The sequence below is a fragment of the Durio zibethinus genome, chromosome 4 (genome assembly GCF_047325235.1).
Source record: "Durio zibethinus cultivar Kanyao isolate XHJ-2024 chromosome 4, ASM4732523v1, whole genome shotgun sequence".
In the NCBI taxonomy this organism is placed as follows: Eukaryota; Viridiplantae; Streptophyta; class Magnoliopsida; order Malvales; family Malvaceae; genus Durio; species Durio zibethinus.
In genome coordinates this window covers 36,444,343-36,463,559 of record NC_143165.1, presented here as the reverse complement: position 1 = coordinate 36,463,559, position 19,217 = coordinate 36,444,343, and the positions used below count along the sequence as shown (strand labels likewise).

General features: G+C 35.5%; 3 protein-coding genes and 2 pseudogenes across 4 annotated transcripts; all 5 read right to left on the bottom strand.

Annotated features, from left to right (window-relative positions):
- Positions 1–311: 311 nt before the first annotated feature.
- LOC111287987 (26S proteasome non-ATPase regulatory subunit 11 homolog pseudogene) lies at positions 312–3,256 on the bottom strand (annotated as a pseudogene). The gene is made up of 2 exons (XR_016341837.1): positions 2,995–3,256; positions 312–1,800 (listed from the first exon to the last, which is right to left on the bottom strand). The product of XR_016341837.1 is annotated as a 26S proteasome non-ATPase regulatory subunit 11 homolog pseudogene (transcript).
- Positions 3,257–3,922: 666 nt separating this feature from the next.
- On the bottom strand, positions 3,923–4,638 carry LOC149519396 (uncharacterized; annotated as a pseudogene).
- Positions 4,639–5,158: 520 nt separating this feature from the next.
- On the bottom strand, positions 5,159–7,637 carry LOC111287494 (Prefoldin chaperone subunit family protein). Its single transcript, XM_022878098.2, has 7 exons — positions 7,496–7,637; positions 7,228–7,369; positions 6,809–6,838; positions 6,599–6,700; positions 6,119–6,226; positions 5,404–5,458; positions 5,159–5,311 (listed from the first exon to the last, which is right to left on the bottom strand). The coding sequence occupies exons 2-7, from the start codon at positions 7,317–7,319 to the stop codon at positions 5,243–5,245; spliced, it is 456 nt and encodes a 151-aa protein (XP_022733833.1). The 5' UTR covers positions 7,320–7,369; positions 7,496–7,637; the 3' UTR covers positions 5,159–5,242.
- A 978-nt stretch (positions 7,638–8,615) lies between these two features.
- On the bottom strand, positions 8,616–10,514 carry LOC111288592 (uncharacterized). The gene has a single exon (XM_022879537.2). The coding sequence runs from the start codon at positions 10,099–10,101 to the stop codon at positions 9,031–9,033; it is 1,071 nt and encodes a 356-aa protein (XP_022735272.2). The 5' UTR covers positions 10,102–10,514; the 3' UTR covers positions 8,616–9,030.
- A 2,019-nt stretch (positions 10,515–12,533) lies between these two features.
- Positions 12,534–18,448, bottom strand: LOC111287706 (putative protein S-acyltransferase 22). The gene is made up of 9 exons (XM_022878380.2): positions 17,765–18,448; positions 17,527–17,640; positions 15,653–16,057; positions 15,222–15,290; positions 15,063–15,134; positions 14,490–14,618; positions 14,186–14,266; positions 13,860–14,048; positions 12,534–13,738 (listed from the first exon to the last, which is right to left on the bottom strand). Exons 1-9 carry the CDS (start codon positions 17,804–17,806, stop codon positions 12,959–12,961), a joined length of 1,881 nt encoding a protein of 626 aa, XP_022734115.1. The 5' UTR covers positions 17,807–18,448; the 3' UTR covers positions 12,534–12,958.
- Positions 18,449–19,217: the final 769 nt, after the last annotated feature.

Genomic DNA, 19,217 nt, shown 5'->3' with positions numbered 1-19,217 from the left:
AAAGAAAAACAAACTCAAGTGATAAAAACTTAGGTTAGATGCACAAATTCAAGTAGTAGTAACAAATATTTAATTATTTAATTCAAAATGGACGATTTTATAATTAAATTAATTTCAAAAATCAACTCAATTGCCAATTTTTTAAATGAAGATACACTACTAAAAAATGATTCTAGAGAAAAATCATGAATTTCACATAATAAATAATAAATTTCAAAACAATCAAAGTAAATAATATCTCACAAATTAATATAAATTGTAACATGAAACATGCGACAGGGTGCAATAAAAAAGATATAAAAGAACCAAAATTTCCGAATAATAAGTGAACAAGCTAGATTCAAAGAAATGGCAATCTGTCACAAAATTCTAGCAAAATATCGGGTAAAGCAAATTGCAAGATTGTTTGAATCAACTCCACATGTTTGAATCAAATGTTTTCTGGATGAAACATTAAAGCATGTGTTTCTGGATCAACACGATCAGCAGCTACATATGCCCAAACCCTATGCCATTATCTTAGCAGACCTAACATAGAGACTATCTACAACCCTGCCAATGTTGGAGATGGTTTCCAATGTTGCGGGGTAGATAGCATCGGTCTTGGGATCGTCAAATATGACGAGACATCCAGCACCCTGATCCAGAGTTCCTGCAAACTTTTTATCCAGAATCATCTGAGAAAGTTTCTTCTCCACATGATCTACAGGCAATTCAATCAGTTCAGCAATATGAGCAATCTCAACCCTGGAGAAAGGCTCAATCAATCGGCAGAGGTTCTGTTCCAATAGAGTGTCGTACAGGGAAGAAAGGTGCCTGTGAACAATAGGATCTTCCTCTAGTTGGGCCCTGAAATCACGAAGAGCAGTCTCGAAAAGCTTCAGGGAACGTTTTGCATGGGCATCAGCAACAGCTTTCATGGCGTCAAGTTCAGGCCCAACATACTGTAGCCCTGCCTTGGATGATATTATACCAGCAACATCATCAGCCTGGCTCACCATTATTTTGCACAACAACATATACTTGAGGCTAAATACTGCACGAGGATCTTCAAGAGCATTGAAAGCTTCAAATGCTTCAAAGAAATAGCTATAAGCAGTCTTGTAATCCTTCTCCTCTGCATGGAGGATTCCACTCTGCAAATCTATATTACCCTGTTGAGCTGGTGGCACATAAATTGCATTTGCTGCTGTTCTTGCAGCTGTTAGAGATGCCTTGGCTTTCGGCAGGTTTCGAAGAGAGAAATGAAGCTTACTCTCTAACAAGTCTATGTCCACAAGAAGCAGCTTGTCATCCAACCTTCTGACCTCCTTGATTAGGCCAGAAAGGAGATTCAATGCTTCTGAGTACTCCTTGTTGTCCATCAAAAGAGCTGCAAGCTTTGCCTCAACTCGTTGGCGTAGGAAAGTTCGCTTCTCAGCACGAGTCCACTGCACCACTTCCTTGCAGAGAGAAATCTGGAGATCTGATGTTCCTGGTATTTTAGCTACATCATCAATTATACCACGGACAATCTTAGCAGTTTTAGCCTTTGGAATTAATGCAAAAAAGGGCCTCAATTGGGTTAGAAGGCTTCTGAGCTCCTCAGCTCGGTTCTCTTGTCTAAGAAGATCTGAGAGATTTGTTATGGCCTGTTCTTTAATCCGCAGAGCATCAGGAGCGGATGAAGGATTTTCTAGTACACGATAGAGGATTGAGATGGCTTCAGATGGTGTTTTGGCTTCTAGGGCCTGTGCAACTGAATCAGTAGTTGCTGGGAGATATGATGAAGACATCGTAAATGCTTAGGAATACCAAATCCTGCAAAATCAACAATTCAATTTGACGTAGATGAACTTGCATAAATAATTAAATTCCACTACAAAAATAGACACAAAGGTACCCAAGAAGTTACTAGCTACTTTGAAAACAGGGATTGCAGCCATTATAGTCAGTAAATCTTATACAGAACCAACTAACAAAATGCAACAGTCAATGGAATTTAATAGCAAGAAATTAAATTATTTCATCACTCAAGACAAAGACAAGCATCATCAAAAACTTGCCTTTTTTGCAAAACCAGAGCTATTCTTACAAAGCAAACTCCAAACTTCACAGGCCATACAACAATTCATTCCAAATCTTGAAAACAAAAAACAAAAAAAAAAAAAATTATTGTTCAGTCCCCCTTTGAACATGTTTTGACAGTCTACAAATCATCATCCGTCTTCCCATGTACCATGTCAGAGACATACTAGGAAATAGTGCGCAATTAGCAACTCTTTGGACAGTATACACTATTTATCAGCAACTACAAAAGCATGTCACTTACTATAGGTACCAACATATAGCGAAAGAACAAGAATTAAGGCATCAGCGTTCTTTTTCCTGATCTCCACTTACAAAATCAAGTTTCACTTCAGTAAGCCTCAAATAGCTATGGAATGTCAATGTAGTTTCTCACAGAAGAAACCGTCACGTCAGAATAAAACCAAGTGCTAATAGGCACCCCCCATAGAATACTTAAACCCTCACAATTTTCAATCAAATGATGACAAACTGGAAAAGAGCTAAGCCACCTAATAGTGTATTCAAAAGTGAAAAGCAGTTAAAAGTTTTACGCATCTGATCTGCCCCTATTCCCCCCTCTTAATCGAAACTTCATTTCAAATCTCTCTCAAATCAAAAGGATATAAGAATAATCGAAGAACTATTAATGTTGCACTCCCTTTTCTAACATTCAAAATTATTTTTTACCAATGATCTTCAATCAGAAATCAGAACAAAACAAGGAATAAAACGACATAACACCGCCGACAACAAATCGATGGCAGCGGCGCCAGCACGGAGGCGCCGTCTTGACCACAGAGAAATGAGTAAACTACGAGGGATAGTAAATTTCAAAGAATAATCATAAAATGAACTAAATCGAACATAAAAACTCGGCAGTTCAAGAAACTCAACAGAAATATATTGAATCTAATGGGAATTTAAGGGGAAAAAAAATAAACGAACCTTTGAAGTAGAAATGTAAACTAAAAATGGCGAAAATGTTAACTCGAACCAGAGAAGAAAATAAACGAATCGATCTGTTCCTCAGTTACACGCTTCCTTATCAAATTGTTCTGCTTTAAGCATTCCCCTTTTTCGAGTCGTCCGACCCGACTTCCGTAGCAAGAAACTTGAGAGACGGTCGATTGAAACTTGCTATCTAGGCTTTGGGGCTTTTAAATGATTTTGGGCCTTGGCCCTTCGCTCACCCAATTTGGAAAAGCTTTCAACCTAACTATAGTGAGCTTGAAAATTTACTAGCAAGCACGGAATTTTTTTTTTTTTTATGTTTTTATGTGAAAGTTTATTGTGTTTGTTTTATTTAAGTAAACAAATTTTTCTTTTCAAAATTCAGAAGTAAAATTAAATTTGATAATTTAAAACATAATATGATATGATGATATAATACAAAAATAACATAATTTAAAATTTTTTTTAAAAAATTGTATAAATATTTATTATTTTACACATATTTAGTATGAAACAAACAAAATATAAATATATGAATTATCAAATTTACATAAAATTTACAAAACAATATTTAAGATAGTTGAGACATGGTACTTATCAATTCAAATGTATAGTTATTATTATTAAAAGAGTCTGGTTTAATTTTTTAAACAAAATAATAATAATAATAATAAAAATAAAATCAATTCAATAAAGTTAGATTTTTTAAAAAATTTTTTGACTATCGAACCATTTAGAGTTAAGGTCAAACTTGTTATCGTACTTCAATTTCATTGAATTTTGTTATGGTATTTTTATTTTGTTTATTTTTTGACATAAATAATAAATTTGATGAAAATTTATTATTTATATGAATAAAATATTTTGTGAAATTAATGCTCATATAATTGTACAAATATGGAGTAGTAAAAACTGGCATAATTGATCAATGGGTCAGTCAGCTGACTCGAAGCACAGGAAGCCTGCGTTGTGCTGATAGTAGCTCTCGTTCATATGAGCAATTTGAACCAACAGCTGGTTTATCTTCTGCGCCATGAAATTGAAACTTGTAGAATGAGTTATTATAAATGTAAGTCTGTCAGAAGTTGTACTTGGATTCCAACTCCTGTGACTCTGACTAACAAGGAAGAAACAGAACAAGAACAAGAACAATCTTTTCTCTTATCTTTTATCAGTTTTTACAGTTGAGCAGCGCTGACAAGGGAAGCAGATATTTTAACTGTCTTTGCTTCCAGGATTTTCTTTGACATCTTGGTTTTTCTCTTGAACCTTCTTCTCTTCCTTGACTCTTGCACGCCACCTCCTGACTTCGGCATACACCAATGACAGGAACATAGCTGCTACGACCCCATTAACTGCCCCAACTGACCAAACCCTCCACCCAAAGGCCATATAATATCCAACTCTAGCACCAACCTTCACAGTCCCATTAGTCAGGATTTTACAAATCTCGTTCGCTTTCTTCCAAGGCCCTGAATTTGCTTGGTGGACTGCTACTTCATGTTGGTTGTGGTGGAGATGGTGGAGATGAACGAACGAAGAAGTTGTTTTTTCCAAGACAATCCATGGAAAATGAGTTCTTTTCTGGGATTTCAAGAAAAGCCCACTGAAGTTTGACTTTTGATTTGCCCTTTTGTCGGTTCACTTTTCAGCTCTTTTCTTTTTTCCCACCACAATACGATGTCAGCTCTCGTTTAGCTTATTTTCCTCAGTGTGGTTCGGTATGGCTTTAAAGCACTGCGACAACAAGGGACAGAAGGACTCTGCTCTCTAAACCAATCATGGGTTTTCAGACAGAAGAGATTAGGGACCTCACTTAAGCCACTAGATACACGACACGTGGATCATCATTATCTCCATTGTTAGGTTTAGAGGGCACTCCTTAACCTTCTGTCTTATTATATAACGTATGCTTCTCTTTCTCTGTTGAATGAAGAATGAATGAAACAGTGAGAAGTCTGTTACTCCGAACGAGTTGATACTTTGACAGGCAAGAGATCAAAAAAAAAAAAAAGGAGATCAAAAGCCACAACTTTTGCTTTCTGCAGCCTGCATGTTACAATGAGATAAGAACCATTGGACATGAAAGATTTTGATGGAAAAGCTTGTCATTCTAACTAGAATTCTTGATCACAGATAGCAGCAGTGCAAAAAGGAATCAAGTGCAAAGTTCCATTTCATTGTGTTCTCAAAAGTTTGTTCATCATGAGGATAAGTAACAGATATATTCTAGCTGTAAATGCTAAAAAACTCGCCCTTCTACAGTTTTCTCTTCTGGGATCTGAAGCAACTCTCGAATTCCTTCGCAAACCTGTAGTAAGAGTATATGAATCATAGATAGTAAACGCCAACCAAAAAAGCAGATACTTGAGAGAAAAAGCAGAGGGAAGCTATGCAACATACCAGCTTAATCTGGGCTTTAATTGATGCAATCAAGCGGGTATACTCCTCTATTTGCCTGCATAGTGCATTTGTAAAGAATACTTGAGAAAAACAGCAGGGGAAGCTATTCAGAAACTTAATACATGAAGGCCTTCAATCTTATGATCACATTCTATTGTGCAGGCCAACGCCTGTTCAAACTCTAACCTCTACTATGGAACTATCTTGATGATTGATGCCAAATTTGAAGGAGAATGATTTTAGAACAACGGAACTTTAAGAATAACTAGCCAATTTGTTCCTCAGCATGCAGCAACACTGATTCTAGCACAGACTAGGAATCGAGAATTACATGCTAGTAAAACTATCCTAAATTCAAGTTTTCCATGCTTTTAACTTGTTTAGAACAACTAAACATAAATAATGAAGAAATAAAAGTCTAGATCAGCAAAACCAGCTTCTCAACTCATACTGGAAATATAGGAAATTATGGTTGAAGATTTAAGTTTCATTCTACCATATAGTAGCACTAGTGGATCCCATGGCATTATTAAACTAAACTAACAATACACCTTGCATAACATATTAGGTTTTACAAAGAGCGGATGATACATAACATTTCTATCTGACTGATTAGAAACAACTAAGTATTGAGAAGTACTTATGGCTATAAGCAAATATGCGAAAGAACTTCCAAGCAAAGCTGCTTGATCAATTTAAGAAAAGTCATATATACCTTTCCAACTTTTCCTCCCTCAACGAGATGAACTTTAACGCTTCTGACCAGGTGAACTCCACATGAAATCCTAGTCCAATATCCAAAAATATTCGTTGTGTATCTGGCCTGAAAACATGAAGAAGAAGGCCCCAAAACACCAAGAGCACACACATCCAAGAAAAGGAAAGAAAAATGAATGACGGATTAAGCATAGGATGACAAAAGTCTTACATCAAAATTCACTTGCAATCACAAAGTTCAACAAAAATCAAAGTTGAAACATACATTACATACATGGTCGCCCTTAAACCAAAAACATCTAAAGGGCAATTAAAACATGAATAATCCCATTTCACCTATTAGCTAAAATGGCAAAGTAAAAAACACTACACAAATGCATAAATTTCAGTGCAATTAAAAAAATGGAGTAAACATATATGCAAAACTAAAAACATGTGGATGATAAGACACCAAAAACAACAGACATTGAAGACTTACACTTCTGCTTGCATGTACACTTCAGACCCAAGATTAACCAATGTCCGAAGATTCGTTACACTGTTTTGCTCTAAATTTTCTATATTCTTTCGCAAATCTGAGCTACAGAACACAGTGTCAAAGTAAACAGATACAAAGCAAAAATCTTTAGCACATTCTTATTTAAAATGATTGAAAAAACATCATCTTTCTAACTAGAAAAATGGATACAAAATTTTTTGCTGCTCAAAAACCTTGTCCCTGCAAAAATAAAAACAACAAAAAACTAGATATTATATCCCATAACTCTGGTTCGGCTGTACAAAAGGTGAAAAAAGGGAATCATATTAGGTCATAATTTTGAATCCTCTTGCGCCAGTTAGTTCTATCACAACGTTTTCATCTACTTCCTTAACTATCATATCATTTTTTATTACTTGCATTCACGTCTTCTATGATCTACCACTAGAAGTTTTGATCTCTTCTAAATCTAAAAACTCATATATCCTAGTGCACAGAGAAGCCTACGTTTCAGTAATGTTGTTTTTTTTTTTTTGTTTTTTTTGCTGTTCAAATATGAAAAAATCAAACTAAATACTAGTGAGAAAAACATGTAAATGTTATTCCTTTTAAAAACAACAAGATGATACCTTTCAGCAATAGCACGAACAAGATCTGGTTTAAGACGGCGATCAACAAATTCTTCAAATTTTTGTATTTTGGCCTGGTTTAAGCTGTCCATTACTTCTTTCTTCTACCCAGCAAAAATTAATTGGTTTTGATCTCGCGCTTCTGCAAAAATTGCAAAAATTTTGTTTTAGGCATTTCATCGAACGGGTAAAACGCAGAGGAAAACGCAGAGGAAAACGCAGAGGGTTTTTTCTAAGGAGTGTGTAAAAAAGAGAGTGGCTTACTCACCTGTTAGGACCGATTCAAGTTTTTCGAATTTTTAAAGTTACCAAGTCCCGCTGCAATTAAGAAAGAGAAAGCTAGAAAGACGTAACAAAATTTTGAAGCCGTTACTTCCCAGCTACGACTTGAGTTTGCTTTCAGAGAAAATGCACTGAAGGTTAGGTTTTAAACTTTCAAATATCAAAATTATCCTTTATACTTTTATTATTTTATTTATTTGTAAAACTGATAATTTTAATCGACATGCGATCAAAAAAATAAAATAAAATAAGAAGTAAGTCTAAAATTTTTGTAATAATTACATATAAATTTATCGATTTGTGTATATTACAAAATATTAAAATTTATATATTTATATTATATTTTATAAAAAAATTATATATCATAATTCGTATTAACATAATAATAATATTTTTTATTTTGTTAAATTTATTTATAATTATTATTAAAATTTTAAATTTTAAAATTATTACTTTTATATTTTATTTTTATATCGTATTCATATCACATTAACATATCGTATTTTATATTATTAAAATCTAATTATATATAAATTTGACAAAACTTAAAAATTAAATTTTATATTTATTATATCAACATAAATGATTACATAATAATTTTATTTATTTTATATATATTTGATATAAAATAAATACGATACAATATAAACGAATTGCTATATTTATTTGTTTATTTGGCAGGGGCTAATTTATTCTCTCATAAACTTATGGCTTTACTCGATCTTAAAAGCCACATTAAGCGAAAAAGCAAACAGATTATAGCTTAAGCTTAGGCAACTCAAAAGGGCATGAAGTAAACAAACTCCATCGTATACTTTCTCTTACAACGTCATTTAATTCACATGTGATGGTCCTATTTGACGACCAAATTGGGTAAAGTTTCATCTTTCATATATCCTAACTTTCAAGTTTGATTCGACTATGGTCATTTAAAGGAATTATCTACATGCCCTTCATCTTAAACTTGTTCACGAGGAGCCTCTGATCAGAAAATTCTCTGCCCAAGCCATTAGAATATGATTCTACCTCCTATCTTCAAAAGTCAGGTCATCGAAGACATAATAATCAAGTTAAAAAACCCATTTTCTGGAGTAATCAAGAACGCATTTATCCAATAACGAGCAGATTCATATGATTCTTCTCCAACAAAAAGAATGATAGAAAAAAAACAGTCCATATGTTCAAGCTGTCACTATCAACAAACATACTTTTCTACAGCAATTCTTTCCCAATGCTCAAAATCATTCTTATATAATTGATGAATATTTTATATGCATTTGTATTGAATCAAAATATTGTATAGCTATTCTTTCATTCCGTGATGGTATGTCACAAGAAATTTTATGAACGTGAGTCATGAATATCTTTAGCATATCATGAGCTGCAGACCCTTCTTGCCGGAATTTTGACAAAACAACAACAGATACTCATTGATACTCCAACAATGGAACTGGCAGTTAAATCCTCATGTTATGAACATGAAAAATATTAGCCAATAGCATAACAATGTGTACAATGATGTCATTGAACACCCAATGATTCGGCTGAGGCTGCTATGGTTTTCAACATTGATTGACATTCACCAGCTGAGGCTTCCATGGTATAAGACCTGCAACTGAAATAGAAAACTGTACTCATCATGGAATCAACAAGCACTACGAACGAATACATTATCACCAACAGAGGCCCTTCCCAGATCCTAGAAGACCCATCTCCATAACTCAACGTCTTTACTCTATGCTCAAACAACCCTTCCACAAATGCCAACCCAATTGTAGTTCCAAGAAATATCAAAAGGGCAACCTGAGTCTGCCCCTTGATTAGGACACCAGCTCGATGCAATGCCTGTTGTCCTGAAACTTCCTCCAACACACAGATTACAATTCCAATATTGCAGACAACAATTGCATTTGCAAAAACAACCGCGAACACTGGCCCCATCATTATCACCGTGTAGACGATTAAATCAGGTGTAAAACCAATAACAGAAAGTACACTACATGCAGCAACAAGGAACACAAAGAAAGTTGTTACACAACCAACAATTACCATACACATCCACACATATGTTGAAACAAGCTGCCTCCAAAACTTTCCAATTATCACAAAAAACTTCGAAACATCAGCTGATTTCCTTGAATAAGTACAATCTACACAACAAACCACTGCCGCCTTTGATAACAAAGACAATGTGATGAACAAAGGGAAGCACATTGTCGAGGAAACAGCCGTTTCAGCAAAACGTCGGCATGACTGTTTGATAAAAGGTCTCAATGGGAGTCCACTGGTTTTGGCTACTAACAAAAGCCTAACAGTTAATCTCTTCACAATGGATTGATCAACTAACAAATTAGACATATGGACTGCAGATACTGGGCAAATTAACAAAGCTGCAATGATCATAAAACCGGACGAGTTGTACCGTAAAATCCTAATGGTTTCTCTTAAGATCTCTAGTGCATTCATCGAATGGAATTGGTGGTTACGGTCACCAACATTATGGGATAGTTCTAGCTCAAAATTGTTTCCATGGGGTTCCTTTGAACCTTGATCTAATCTTATTCGTGGAGAAGTGACGCTAGCAATTTCCATTTTAATCAATACCCAGAAGGGATATCAATCCCCGAAGCTAAACAAACATTGTAAATGACAGAAAACAAAGCTTAAATCAGATCTGACAGAGCAGGACCCACCTCTGTAACTGCTGAGAAGTCACGAAGAAAACACAGTGAAAATACTCAAACAGGGAATTTAAAGTGAAAAGCATGGAGATTGTGGGATTGGAGGGAAATTCTCGAGTATTGAACGTCTGGTAGAAGAAGAAAAGGATTGATTAGAAAACGTGTGAATCTGGGTGTTGTGGCAATGGCCCTGGCGTTATCGTGCACGAAATTGTTCTTCAAATTTTACATATATATTGCATTGCAAAAGGGAAAGGTACGCCTAACGAAGTTAGCTGCCATTTTTGGGGGCCATGCCATGTTGCCAGCGTTCTTTAGTCTGTAACAGCTTGTAATGGGTTATGGATGGTTACAGCCTTAAAGGATTACAGCCATGGAGGGGCCTCACTTTTAGCAAGAGGCAGCCATTTTGGAATTTTGGTACAAAAATCTTTAAAAAATAGGGGTTATAATAAAATTAGTTTAAAATACTGCCATCTTTCGTGTAGGTGTCGGTGGTCGTTCAAACTAACATATGGAAAAATCATTTAACTATTTGCCACGGTTTGACAAATTGCTAATGAAAAGGATTTTGAATCATTTAACAGGACCATACAATCCTGTTATATGAAATGCCCCAAAGCCAAAGCAAGCGACTCCTGGGAGAAATAAATTAATTCCAAAAATCTTGGACAAATCCAAAGATGGTTTCCTGTAGGCTCGTTATAAAAAATTTTTAGATCTCGATATACTCAATGCCAGATAGTTGTTAAGAAACAGCCAGAAATCATAATATGTGCTCCGACCACACCTTCGTAATTTCAAATACCAGTATTTGTTATAATTCGCCCAATAATACTCCAACCGTCTCATGTATTGATTATTCCTAAACGAGTAATCGGGTGTAATGAACATATTTTGTTTTCACATTGGATCAAGAACACGATTGGAGGGATCAAAAATAGCTAATTCATATAGAGCCATTGAATCGGCCGAACCAACAACTAGAGCTTTATGCATTATATGAACAGAAAGCAAGCGACTAGGATCATTCAATATGACAGTATGAACACGATACCAAGACAAACCCATGGAAATACCCTTTTATCAAATCAACGAAAAATAAATACTATGCAACTTCATTGCATTGGAATACCTCCCCTTTTCGATGGATTCTTCTGAAAAAAAGATTAATATTTGTTCTATTCCATTAAAAAGGGAAGAATTCGACTCAAGACAAAAAAGAAGAAGCATATATATTCTATATAGGTCAGTATTAATACGTAATAAAAGTTGATCCTATTTTTTATGAATGAATGCATCTTTATTTGTTCATCATTCAAATGATTTATTTGAAATAAAATCTGAAATAAATAAATTGTTCAATCCCAAATCAAATTAAAGATATATCATATGTAATATCTTAAAAATAATGATCATAAATTGTGTATTGGAGATAATTTTAATAAAAAAATTATCAATTGAATTCCAACTTAAAATATCTATGTCGAGAAATATAATTATAGTCAATTAAACCAATCTCTTATTGGATTTTTATTTCTTCTCCTGTTATGACAACAATTTTGTTATTATTATTATTTCACAATTACATCAACCAATTTTCCTTTCCAAGCTCACTGGTCAGAACGAAGCTGTCCATTGCTGTTATTAAGATATTTTTGTTACATTAACCGAATGGAATTCAGGGGCAGACAATGAACTCTAGTATGAAAGTAGTTTTAAGTTTTTCCAGTAAGTAAATATTAGTTTGATTTATGAATTATACAATTGGCGTTAACCATCCTAAAATCTTATAAAGTTCAGCATGGGGAGGCATGGTTAAATGGTTATTGTTTCCAACCTTCAAGCTACCATGGCTTCGGGCCATGGAAGATTGTGTCCATGAATGTAACTATGTTAGCCCACTCTACTTTCTGAAGATGGAAACTCTCTGCTTAAAGTTTTGTCACAACTGAGCTAGCAGCTTGGTTTAGTTTGTTTGTAGCAACTTGACATGTGGTTTTAATAGCAGATAATTGGGATCCCAAAACAGTCCCCAGCCCACCGCCTGTTTGTTCTTCGGATTCATGTTTCAGAGGAACTTGAAGTGTATGCGAGCTGATCCATCTGCATAAACTAAAACCTTGCTGGAAGAATTCTAAAGAATGTGAAGTAGATTAACATGAGAAAGTAACCTAAACAAGATAGCGAAAATTTGTTTCTCTCGCTACTTTTTCATTTTCTGTATATTCATAGCTTGGTTGCAGTACCCCATTGTCGTCATCAACAAAAGCATATGTGTTTCAACTTTCAACAGCTTCAAATCTTAGCATATGGGAAGAAGAAAAAGCTACACAAAACAAATGGGAAAAGACCGCCAGATGGGGAATATATTGTGAAAGTTAAGGAAAGAAGAGTTGCATGCAACATGGGCAATCTGTAAATTTTTCACTTTTTTTCAGAAACTTAGGAAACGTTCAAGACAAGTCCAGGAGGAATCACTTTCATCAAAACCAATACGGAAGTACAATGGAGTGTTATACTCAGTACATGCCAAAAACCCTTTCCTTCTTGTCATCCCAAATGCAAGTACCAAAGGACAGGCTCTTCAATGAAACTCCGGTGGCTAGTGTTGCCTTCGTAGAAATCAGAGTGTCTTTACACCTGTTGTCATCTCTCCCATTAGGCCCTGATTTAATGATCTCAAAAGCCAACATTCAAAATTCCAAATCAATTGAACGAGGACCATTAAGCAGTGAAAATCAACCAACTTCATCCATTCACACGAGTCACAGCATTCTATTGGTAGCCTGGCGGAATGAAGATGGTGCTTTTAGTTTAACATCCCACTCATCCTGTTCAGAACCAAAGAGAACATTGCTCCAGTTTGTTGATCTCTGGATCATTCTGGAAGGAACTCGATCACTATCTTCCCCACCAGATGCTTCATAACCATCACTAGTAGAACTCCACAATTGAAATCTCTTCTGAGCAGCCATGTTGACAGCAGGTAAACCTGTTAGCCGTCTTGATTCTTCAGCTCCCGATGAGGAGACCCGAAATGGATGAATATCTGGTGAGTCTAAACTGCTCTCAGGTGAAGAGGCAGCAATCCCAACAGAACTTGACATTGCTTGGCTTGTTTGGAAAGCACTTCGGGCTTCTAGTTGAAGAGGTGCCAAACTACTCGGTGTGTCATTGAAACCTTTGTCAGCATCTTTAGCAGAAATGTTCATTAAGGGCTCCAAGGGTAGGTCAGCTGGAAGACGCAACCGCTTAGATGCTCGTCTTCTGTTGCCATCAGGTCTTGGGAACATTCTCCGGCCACTGCTGCCAAAGCTGCTGGCTGCTTCTAGCCCAAAATGGGCTTCGTGTCTCACCACAGGCTGCAGGATTTTGGACTTCTTCCTTGCTTCAGCTGCAGCTTTTGAAACATCTTCTGCATTTAACCGTGCCAAAGTCCATGGACTGATCTTAACTACTCCTGGGTTCTTCTTAATCGGTTCGTCCCTTATCATTTTTTTCCCAAATGAACCCACAGATGCAGTATCAGGAGGAACAACGTCAAACTAAAACCAATACACAAACAACTCTCAGCTTCAGCAATTCAGAAAATAATAAACTAATTGTATAACATATAGTTTCATATCCATACAATTCTCTTGCAGAGGAAGGTTTTGTCAGAATTACCTGATCTTCAAGGAACAGACGTGGGGGTGTACACCAAGCACCCCTGTGAAAAGTAGAAAAGGAACTAGCACTACTTAATCCAGTAAGCGAGCTGGCAGGGGACATTTGTGGACTCTGCTGACCACCAACTCCTTGTTGCTCTTGGTCCTGTTCCCGTAAAGCTATTATGTAATCATATGTGCTGATTCCCTGAGGCACATTCAGGAATCACCTAATTAGCTCATTTTCATTTTTTCTTTTCTTTCTTCACTTTTTAATACTCATTAGGATTTGATTTATGCAAGATAAGACAGAAAGAAAATTCAAGCCTTCTCTCACAAGCTTACCTTTTTTATAAGCAGAATGTGAAAGAAGAAAAGCTGTGCAAGAGGTAATGTAGCAATCATAGCCAAAAGGGTGCACAAAGCCTGTAACAGTAACAATTAACACTACTTAGCTTAACGTTTTAAATTGGCAGGTGCTGGTAATAAATAGATTTGCTCTTGTGATCTCCTATATGCTATGGTAAGCTGAAAAGATCATGCAGAATTGGTAGTATATAGCATTGAACAGTACCAGTGTAAGTCAATTAATTAAATAGAGAAAAGAGGGGGCGATAAGGATTAATGTAAGCATTAACAGGATACTTACAACCACAATAACGAATGGAACCAAAGAGAAACTGCTTCCTAACTTTGATGAAATATCCACAGAAAACTGCTTCCGCTCAATGAAACAGCAGATAAGTACAAGGATTCCAATCGACCATTGTAGAATAAGCTGCAATCTCAAGCCCAAGGTGGACAAACCATGTATACCTGTCAATATTCAATTAAAATGAAAATGACTAAAAAATAAAAGGCTTACTCTGGGTTTTCTTCATTTCTGGCAACTGTGGAATCAAGGCAGCAAGGACCATATAATATGGCATAGAAATTATACATGAAATTGGGGTTGATTGGAAGATAAAAGGACAATATAATAGAAGCTAATTGCAAGGACAAATTGAGCAATGGAACATTGTTTATTGGTTATTGGGATACTTATAACAAGAATACAAGCTTAGTGTTATTGTCCTCAAAGATCAGGATCTGAGATGCATCTAAGGAAGAGGCTGGCTATAGAGGACTTTGGGATTTCAAAGGAATATATAGTACCAAATGATTTACTATGATGATTCTGATCTGATCTGATCTGAACACAGAAGGTGGAGACCGTGCTTACCAATAGAAGAGCAGAAACCATGAGAGTGAAAAATTGCCGGTAGTTCCTTTTGCCTATGCAATTGTTTAGCCACTACAAAAACCAAGGGAATAAAAGAAGCATTAGCAGAATCACTGATGAAGTGGAAAAAGTATCCAACCAATGAAAATCCAGCACTACCCTGCAGTGATGATCGAAACGGTCAACACATTTGTCACAGACTCTGCAGTGCTTGCTATATTTGAAAACCTGCCAAGATTAATAAAATAAATATAAACTATTTATGATGTCAAAACCCAAGGCAATAGCAGGAATTGTAAGACCGACGCAAGATCAATAAGCCCCAGAACCATTATGTTCCAATTTGATGAAATAAAGCAGGTATCATTCCAGGACATCCTTTCCATGAAATTCTTTTTGCACACACTTCCGTAAGATTCAAAACAGGCACAATTGACTTCCGAAAACCAGGCTATTAGTATACAATCATAGACTGTGAAGCTAATTTTCCCCTCTTAAGCTATGTCAATATACGGAACATAATGTAATAATCATCTGATAAAGAAGATGAAAAAATTATAGAACTTTAAAGATGTCAAATGCTTCTGCACCTCAACTTGACACAAACTGCAATAGAACATGCCATCTTCACTCATCTGTTGCTCAGGAGATTCTTCATTTGAGCTAGAGCATTTGCAGATAAAAGCACAAGGAGAGAAAATCCATAGCAAACAAGATGATTGCTTCGATGAAGCATTTTTTCCCTCAATTTCAGGACTGGTGTGTTTCAAAGTTTCATCTCTAGCTGCTGCATCCTTTTCCAGAGTTTTTGCTCCATCTGGTGTAGCATAATCATCATGCAAGGATATAGTTGAATCCCCACCTAATTTAGAATCCTTTGATCCAGAATACTTTCCATTCTCGAGAATTTTAAGATACTTTTTAGACTTGAAAACTCCAGGATCTGCAGGATCTGCCGCCGCACACCAAATATATAGGCCAAGGCAACATGTAATCTAGACAGAAAATATTGTCACTAACACTCCAAACACAATAACAGAGAGGAGCACAGTGGGTGCCATATACAATTTGTTATTATGTATAGCATTATAGTGCCATTAATTATTACTTGTCGACAATACTTGTGAAATGACTCAACCATGCATGCTTACATTGAATTATAGGATTAATTATGACTTGCAGACAAGACTCAGGAATGACTCAACCATGCATACTTAGCACATAGAAATCGCTAGCATATTTCATAACCTCCATTAATGCATTTCAAACCATGTGCTGAATCAAAACTAAAAAGCTATGTCAAAGCCCGTGACTTGAGTTTAACGTACCAATTGTAATCATCTACAGTGCCAACACATACTTTAAACAGCATATCATTAGAGTTCAAAGAAACATTGTTCAACAGGCTAACTTTCTTATAACCATCTGATCTGCATTGAGACTTCCTGTCCCACAAAATCACCAACCAAAATTCTCCTGAGCCAACTTGATTAGGCCATGTGCAATTACAATACATTGAACAGCACGGGATAATTCAGAAGGGAAGTTCATTTTATTTGCAAAACAGCCAAGTTTAATCTAAATACAATCTTTACTTCTATTACTCAAATGTTGATATTCAAGAACGAGCACTAGTTTCAATTTACCAAATCTCTGTCAGCAGATAACTATATTCACAATTTCCCTAAATTTATCAGCTATTATTGTACAGTTTCTTCAAATTCAAGCCTCAGGACCATTCGATCAAAAATTTCTTCCAAAAGTCTTTCTGATTAGAGTACCGAGTTGATGGCCATTTGTGCAGTTCATGATTTAACATTTGCTGATGGTAATGTAAATCGTTTACTTAGACACTTCATGTATCAGATTCCAATAGTAATAGTACCCAAGATTCCAGTAGCAAAACAAACTTAGGATTTTCTCCTGGGTTCAATGGACCACCAGGAAAGAGGAAAAACTTAAGTAGCATTTTGTAACTAAAATGAGGACTCGTGAAGGAACTCAAGTTCTCGCAGAAAGAGCCAATAGTTCTTATAACTTCTTCGATTAAGGAATTCAACGATCATACCTTCAGCTCTTAATCAGATGATTTAAATGGATTGTCTTCCACTAAATCAAGTGAGCAACTAATAATCTTTTAATAGATGAAATTTGAAATTCTTGTACAAAATCAGTGCGTCCTAAAAGAAACACTAGCTAAAAGACAAACAACACATTTGCCCTTTTAAGCTAAAAGTGACAGGTTGATGATATGCTTGAGAGAATCTATTGAGATAAAAGTACCAAAGGAAAAACCTGAAAGGACCCTTAGATTAGAGAAAAGTACCAGAGTGATAAAAACAAGCACATGAATCAGAGACCAACAAGCAAAGAAAGCATAGATCTCAGTTCTTCCACCCACTAAAAAATGTTATTTGAATAAACACAGAAAGAAAAATAAAACGAAAATGTTGAAATGGCTTACAAGAGGAGTATAGATTCCCATCACAATATATTGAAACATCTTCTTCCCGACAAAAGGAGCAAAAAACACATAGAAAGCAAATCCAAGTGCCAAGAACACAGCAACAGCCACCACCTTCACAAAGAAAAGTAATAAAAATTAAAACTTTGCTCAATACCCAGAATTAGAACAACAAAAAAAACTCAGAAATTTTACATAAAAATATGAACAGCAAAAAGGAAAGGAACAAAAAATGTACCTGGAGTGGATGATAAGGAAGCTGCCATCCATGCTTCCGCATTTCCTCTTCAAATGTTGCAGTCCCAGAAAAAAGTAAAACAAGGAAAAAGAAGAGTGAAAGTGTATGTAACAAACAAGTAAAAATCTTGATGTTTCTCTTTTCAGCTGGTTTTTTATCTATGCTTATTTTCTCACACTTTCCCTCATTTGGAAAAATAAAAATCACTCGTTTCACTAGAGCACCAACCAAACAAGAGCAGCATCACCCATTTTTTATTTCACGGTTACAATCAGAAATAAAAGATGGAAAGAGTAAAAAAAAAACACAACAAAAGAAGAACAAGGAAGTTAAAGAAGATAGTTTGGACAGTAAGGAAATCTTTGTTTGGTTGACTCAATCATAGCCCTGCCTCATGCAAGGAAAGAGAGAAAGAAAAAAGAAATGAAAAAAAGAGGAGAAGAAAAATCAAGGGCTGGTCTGGGTTTTTCTTTGTTTCTTTTGGAAAGCTTTTTACTTGGCTAAAGATCTGTCCCAAAACTCACAACTGTAACAAGAACAACAAGAGAGAGAAGACAGAGTCTGGTTTTCTTTCCATGCCTACAATTTACCTTCCAACCCAACTCCAACTTGTTCTTTTTTTTTTCCCTTGTTCCTGTTGTTACCTTTTTCACTGGGGCAAATCATGTGTCTCAGGCCCAGTGCAACAGACAGTTGTTTGGTTTAACCTTTTATAATAGCCTTCACCAACCATTGTCTAAAAATTTCTCTATCTTTATTTTCAAAATACTTTTTCCACTTGCTCATTTTTAACTTGTTGGTCCCAAGGGACTTAACATTACTCATCCATCAATTTTTGTTAACTGGGCATCAACTATTAAGGGTCAGGGAAAAGTAGAAGGGGGAAGAAATGTTCCAAATGGTAATGGAGTTCTTCAAAGCTTGAGTAAACTGTGTTTGGCAATTTTCTTGTCAGATTTTTGGACTTGAAAACAACTTGTTCTAAATTTGTTTAGATTCTGCTATGTCCAATGGGGGTGTATTCAGGCATTTGTCATTACATTTTTATATCACCTCTTCATTTTTCTATTCATCACTGATTATTCAATAATGTTGACCATTTATATATATATATATAGTTAATTGGAAGAAGGAAAGGGAGGTTTGTCTGACACAAGAAACAAGGTAACTCATCTGCCTTCATCCGGTCTTTCCTCAATCCTCACAGCACACTTTCCATCACCTTTTTTTTACTTTTGTGTTTGCTGTCTATGAATAAATAAAAAGTTATAAAATCTACTAAAAAAAAAATTCTATCGACAAGCATATTTATTTTTTAATGTGTGGTTAGAAGAAGAACATTGAGTTCCTCACATACAACGAGAAGAAGAAAACAATTGAAGGAGCACCCCTTAATTAAATGTGTTATATTTAATTGCAATTAATAAGAAAACAAAAAATAATTAAAGAAAAA

What these genes read in the sequence shown, in the direction of transcription:
- LOC111287494 (XM_022878098.2), bottom strand. Translation starts at nt 7,319, where the DNA reads ATGGACAGCTTAAACCAGGCCAAAATACAAAAATTTGAAGAATTTGTT. An exon ending in GTTCGTGCTATTGCTGAAAG is followed by an intron (nt 6,839 to 7,227) that starts GTATCATCTTGT and finishes TTATTTTTGCAG; the next exon opens with GGACAAGGTTTTTGAGCAGC. An exon ending in TTTGAGCAGCAAAAAATTTT is followed by an intron (nt 6,701 to 6,808) that starts GTATCCATTTTT and finishes TGTGTTCTGTAG; the next exon opens with CTCAGATTTGCGAAAGAATA.
- LOC111288592 (XM_022879537.2), bottom strand. Translation starts at nt 10,101, where the DNA reads ATGGAAATTGCTAGCGTCACTTCTCCACGAATAAGATTAGATCAAGGT.
- LOC111287706 (XM_022878380.2), bottom strand. Translation starts at nt 17,806, where the DNA reads ATGCGGAAGCATGGATGGCAGCTTCCTTATCATCCACTCCAG. An exon ending in GCAGTTTGTGTCAAGTTGAG is followed by an intron (nt 15,291 to 15,652) that starts GTGCAGAAGCAT and finishes TAATCTTGGCAG; the next exon opens with GTTTTCAAATATAGCAAGCA. An exon ending in TTCCATTCGTTATTGTGGTT is followed by an intron (nt 14,267 to 14,489) that starts GTAAGTATCCTG and finishes TTACTGTTACAG; the next exon opens with GCTTTGTGCACCCTTTTGGC.